The sequence below is a fragment of the Homalodisca vitripennis genome, chromosome 7 (genome assembly GCF_021130785.1).
Source record: "Homalodisca vitripennis isolate AUS2020 chromosome 7, UT_GWSS_2.1, whole genome shotgun sequence".
Classification (NCBI taxonomy): domain Eukaryota; kingdom Metazoa; phylum Arthropoda; class Insecta; order Hemiptera; family Cicadellidae; genus Homalodisca; species Homalodisca vitripennis.
In genome coordinates this window covers 117,317,442-117,323,691 of record NC_060213.1, presented here as the reverse complement: position 1 = coordinate 117,323,691, position 6,250 = coordinate 117,317,442, and the positions used below count along the sequence as shown (strand labels likewise).

The 6,250-nt window shown below is 34.9% G+C and overlaps 1 protein-coding gene across 1 annotated transcript; it reads right to left on the bottom strand.

Moving 5' to 3' along the window:
* Positions 1 to 1,581: 1,581 nt before the first annotated feature.
* Positions 1,582 to 2,514, bottom strand: LOC124366855. The gene has a single exon (XM_046823454.1). It carries the CDS (start codon positions 2,512 to 2,514, stop codon positions 1,582 to 1,584), a length of 933 nt encoding a protein of 310 aa, XP_046679410.1.
* Positions 2,515 to 6,250: the final 3,736 nt, after the last annotated feature.

Genomic DNA, 6,250 nt, shown 5'->3' with positions numbered 1-6,250 from the left:
GGAAATTCCCCTGTCATAAGACTGAAGTTATAGAGATATGTTAATATCGGAATAATACTGGGAGCTATTTTTTTATCATCGTTGGACTGACCTTGTCAAATCCTGGTGATTTGTTGTTTTTCAGACTAGAAATAAATGAAGAAACATCCTCACTTAAAATAGGTTGCATAAAAAAAGATTTAAGATTGATGCGTTGATTGAATACGTTGTCGAAAACCGTGTGCTGCGCTAGATTCGATTGATCTATTTGACCTCTCAATTTCCGAGGGGCATTTAAAAAATGAGAATTGAATTCATTGGCGATAAGTTTAGGTTCGTGTATAATACAAGATTCCCCAACGACCTCCCTTATTACAGTATTTTTTGTATTTTCACCAATTAGTTCGTTAACTATTTTCCATTGTGACTTAACATCATTGATCGAACCCTCAAACCTATCTCTAAAAAATGACTCCTTTGAACTTTTTAATTCTAAATTTAATTGATTTCGAAAATTAGTGTAATACTGTTTAAGTTTTACATTATTTGGATTTTTCATCAATAACTTGTAAATTTTTTTTCTCTTTTGAAGCTTAAATGATAGCCTGTCAGTAGTCCAAGGTTTTAATTTATGCACCTGTTTACTTTTATTTGAACGTACATCAAACTTGCATTTTCCTATACTTAGTTCTAATACATCAATAAAGAATTGGAAAGCATCAGACACAGTATTTTTTTCATATACACAAGCCCAATCTACATTAATAAGTTCAGCAGTAAGTTTTTCCAAATCAATCTGGCTATAGTACTCTTCAGTATCTTTAATTATTGGATTGCAAAAGTGAATTGAAAACAGAACAGTAGAATGATCAGTTAAATTATAATGAAAAACATTAGCTTTGAAGTCAAACTGAAGATTGCCCTTTTTAAAGAACCGTACAAAAACATGATCTAAACATGTAGACGAATTTCCTTTAATTCTAGTGGGTTCATTAACTAAATTTAACATTCCCTTGCTGCTCAAAAGGCTCAAATAATTATCGCTCTCAGCTGACTGACTCAATATATCTAAATTCATATCACCTACCAAAACAATATTACGATTTCCTAGACCCGTTAATACATCCTCAATATCATCAATGAATGCGGAGCGCAAGGCAGAGTGGAGACGGTAGACTGCGATCAGTGTAAAGCGCTCAAGGTCACTGACTCTGACGTCTAGCTGCAGAACATCAGCTGATCTAATATCATCTCTCTCACTCACACCGCTACACTGATAACAGTCGCGGACGTACACTATGGTACCTCCCGCCCTGTACTCCTCATTACAATTAGCAAAAGCATTGTAGCCAGAAATTTTATAATAATTTAATTCAGCTTTACTAATCCATGTCTCAGTTAAAACTATTATATCAGGAAATAATCGAGCAGATTCTAATTCACTTAAAAATAAATTGAAATTCTGCCTTACGCTTCTAATATTTTGATTTAAAACTACTATACTATTAGTGTTATTAATATTTCACAAAAAAAAGTGTCGGATTGATAACTAATACTAGCCTAAATATACAATTTTCTAACCTCATTTCCACAAACTGTAGTTCACAATTTATCCAGGTCCGCCAGCGAAGTTACAACTTTCACAGGTTCGCCCTCCGCCTTCCTCATTAATATCTTGCCTCCTCTGATCCATAGATACGTGTAATGTTTTTCACTTTTCTTTTCCCGGGCTGCGTTCAGAAGTCGGCGTCGTCCAGGGCTCAGGCTTTCATTAATATATATAGGCATCGCAGGACTTGCAGTTAGGCCTATATCGTGCGTATTTAAATTACGCTTCACTCGCCTTTTTTGGAGGACAGCCTCAGCATCCATGCGTCGGGTCATCTTCACTATAATTCCAGGGGGCTTGCCAGATCCTTCCCTGTTTCGCAGTCTATGGCAAGCACTGATCATATTTTCATCTATCGTCAGGTCCAAGGCTCGCCCCACTGTTTTCACCACCTCGACGATCTGTTCTCCTCTATCAGCCGGGATACCGTGTATCTCGATAGTATCCCTCCTGGAATACTGTTCGATGTCGTCCATACGGCTCCCGAACATAGCGACCTTATTCCTGAGGGCAGCGTTTTCCGTGGAGAGTTTGTTTACAAGTTCTAAGAGTGCTGACATTTCCTCTCCTTGTTTACTAACCAGGCCTTTAGTCTCTTTTAACTCTTCAAAGGCAGTGTTGATCGATTTGCCCAGTCCAGCTTCAACTCCTCTCAGGTCCTTTCTCAATTCCGATACTAGATTAAAAACATCCTCATTGGTAATGGTAGACGTCATAGATGACTCAAGGGCCATGCTCTTACGTCGTTCCTTGGCGCAAGCTTCACACCTCCATACGGTATTGTTTTCGACGTAATACTGAATGTCGTCAGGTGTAAGATCGACACATTTTCCATGAAATGACAATTTACATTCAGCACAATCCACCTTAGGAGCATTTTTCCCAGTTTTAGGGATCGGTCTCACACAGCGACCACAATCAGTCATTTTTCCTGGTGTTGCGCAATCACACACTTTCACGGAAAACACCAAATCAATAATATCACTAATATGTTCAGCTTGAACTATGAAGCAGCTAACAATAACAACCAAGTGTAGCACAGATGACAGTTGATGAGCAACGTTTGAGGTTATGTTACGGAGCGCTGCGACACACGTCCGTCCGCTGCCGAGTCATGACATGTACTGAGTCTTATATTCAGTTTCCATATAAGAATCATGACTTGCTAATCGTTTTGCAGAAGGAAGCTCTTCACTATTACCATCATCATATTCATAATCACTCTCATAATCAGGTTGAGTTGGAAGATTTAGGCAAGGCTTTCTCTTAACTCCTTGAGGATGTTGAAGTAAGTAACGTTTCGCAGGTGTTTCTTCATGGTCTTCTAAACTTTTCCTCTTAAGTTCTTTCTTAACTTCTTGCTGCTGTTGTTGAAGCTGTTCACCCTCCTCAACTAGTTTTTGTAACGGTTCTGATATTGGTTTTAATTTGTTTTTCCACATATCTTCAGTTTCTATAAGGTCACGTTTAAGTGTTCTATGTTTTCGTTTTATATTTTTCCGGAGTTCTGTAATTTCTTTGATAATATCTTCTTTTGTTTTGTTAATTTTTTCATTCTCAATTGGTTCACATTGATCGTCCTCTGCTGCTTTACTCTCCATCTTTACTCCTTGATCGTCAAACATCGACTGAAGGAGTAAATGAAATGCAAAACGATTTGTAACCTCTCCCTTTATAGTGTTACAAACGTACCAAATCCTGGTCGATAACGTCCTTTATTAACTTGACTTTCTCTATCGATAACAATAAATTTATTGTTTCCTTGATCCCATTCCCTAAAGCAAATAGTTTTAAATGTATCGAAACTCATGTCAGGGTTCACATGATCATGGTAGATATGTTGCAAGTTACGATCATCTTGTTTGAAAACAACTATAAAATTAGCATTATCACGTACCAACTGTTTTGGAATGTAACTGTACGTTTGACAAATATAAAACGTATCAACATCATTATGTCTTCCCATGGAGAAGTAATTTTTATATTAGTTTGTTTACCACAAGCTACATCATCAAAAATCATTATGGAATTCGGTTTCACTTCACTTGGGTGTGGGACTTCATCGTTTTCATTCAATTTCAGGAAGTTTTTTTAACACACATTCCAAAAACTCATACTTTGATTGATACAATGATTTCGAGAATATATAAATATTCTCAAAAAACAAACCTTGCGGAGAAAATAATAAATTTAACATTAAGTTCGTTTTTCCGCAGTTGGAAGGACCGCAAATTATACATCTTATAGAATTAGGTAATAATTTACCATGATGTTTTTTGTATTCTGAATTCTTCTTTATTATCATATCTAAATTTATAACAGAAAAATTATTTTTTTGTTTTTCAAACTTCATTATAGAAGATCTACTTTATCAATCCAACTGTCATGTGATTTATCAAATCCTAACCAACGCACTAAAACTTTATCACCTTTTTTCCTAACAATCTTTTCTACTAAATACGTGTCTTTGTAATTGGTTTTGCTTAGTTCCTCTTGATAGAATCCTCCTTTAATGACATTTCCTTTATCATCTCTTAATATATATGTAATAGGTTTCGTTAACTGTACTTTATATACAGTATATATTTCATTGCTCCATTGAGGAAAATAACCTTTAGTAAACACTTTAGATTTTTTGCTTACTCTAACTGGATCACCAACTTTGAATCTTTGTTTTAACTGAGGAGTTTTACGGGTTTTAACAATCCTTAATAAAATATCTCTCTCATTTAGATTTGTTACATCAACAGGTTTGACTCCTATAGTTCTGTGAACAGTATTGTTATATACGTTTACAAGCTTTGGTAATAAACCGAGCCAGCGGTAACTACCTTGTTCACTAAACGCTCTCCACATTTTACTTTTCAGTGTGCGGTTAAACCTTTCAACGATTGCCGCTTTTTTATCTGAGAATGTATGATAATGATTTATATTGTACTTATTTAGTAACAATTTAACTCTAGAATTGAACCATTCAGTTCCCTGGTCAGTCTGAAAATGTTTCATAGGATATTTTAATAATATTGGTTTTAGAGTTTTCTCAATTTCAAGCCCACTTTTAGACTTCAACGGTATAGCAATTGCAAATTTACTGAAACAATTAATAATTGTCATTATATATTTAAAACCCTTATTTTCCTTTTGAAATGGAATCATTTCCACTAAATCTGCTTGATATAGATCATTAATACCCTTAAGTTCAACATGACGAGTATGAAAATTCCTACGTGCTTGTTTATGCAATTCTCTTGCAATACCAGCTCTAACAGCTAATGTATTCATCATGAGTTATACTCTGGTAGTGAAAAATAAAACCAACAATATATCATGATATAGTATTTTATTTGACAAGTTCACAAAAAGGTGATGCTCTCTTGTGTTCTTCTTGCGGATTGTCTTCTGGACTCTACTGATCCAAAGTAACACCACAGCTAACGCAGGTAGTCGAATCACCAGTTCCAATGTAGTAAAACCCGGTGCTTACCATTTCTTCTATTGCAGGATATGATTTAGGCCACATCATAAAAGTCTCTTTCATAACCTTCTCAGTTTCAGCAACAGACCTTTTGTATTTGCAATAGTTGTTATAATCCTCCTTTGTAAATTTACTCAGGTCACAATCTGGATTGTTGATTTTATGAACGAAGTTTAAATGTCTAATAGTTAGTCTGGTGCTGTCTGACTGCCATCCGCATCCGCAGCAAATAACATTCTCAAAATACTTTTTCCGATAAAATCCAGAGTTTGTTAAGTCCTTTTTAGAACAGTTGAAAATGTTACAACACCCATTAACGGTATCTACTGACATTGTTGTTAACACTCTGATGAACAGGGCACGTACTAAAGACTATTTCAAAAGAACAATTATTAAAAATACATTTGTTATCTATGAACTTTGAACAGATAATGATGTAACAACTTTATTTAAACAGTATGTACAATGTCTTTTCTTAAGCTTATGCGGGTAGTGTTCTTTACATGTCATGCTTAAGACAATGTCTATATCACATTTCAAATTGCTAGGTAGCTTATCATTCCACATCCTCAGAATGATTTACAATGAAATGTTTTGGGATAAACTTGACCATACCAGCCGACATATCTTTGTATCCTTTTTTAAAAAACTCTTTAAAGGCTAAATTAACATTTTCCATTTGTTTCTCCACAAGCTTTTGTGCATTGAACCATTGCAACAATACGTGTACATTAATATAAGCACAATTGTGGGGACTGTGATTAAAACTACATTCTTTCATCGAACTCGGTTGTGCAAATTGAGATCTCAATATAGACAAATTGGGACAACCGAGATCTTCTATATTAATAACATTAACAAAAAAATCTGACAGTAAACTAGTTATAAACTTTTGTTTTTCGTTTCCCTTCACATACACATTTCCGTTTATTTTAACATTTGAAAATATATCTTTCATTGAATTATATTCTGTAAAACCAGATCCCCAATACAGTCCATGGTATTGTCTCTCCAACCACAGCACCTGTTTTTGTATTTGTGGTGTGAGTTCATGAAAATTACACGGTGGCTGAAATAAATGGAGCTCATATATTCGTGCATCAGTTGAAATAAGAGCTAGTTCTTTTACTATAAATTCATTGTTACTGCTTTAAACCCTTGAAAATCTATTATGAACTCCATCTTCT

Excerpts from the sequence above, each read along its gene's own strand:
- LOC124366855 (XM_046823454.1), bottom strand. The coding sequence starts at position 2,514 with ATGACTGATTGTGGTCGCTGTGTGAGACCGATCCCTAAAACTGGGAAA.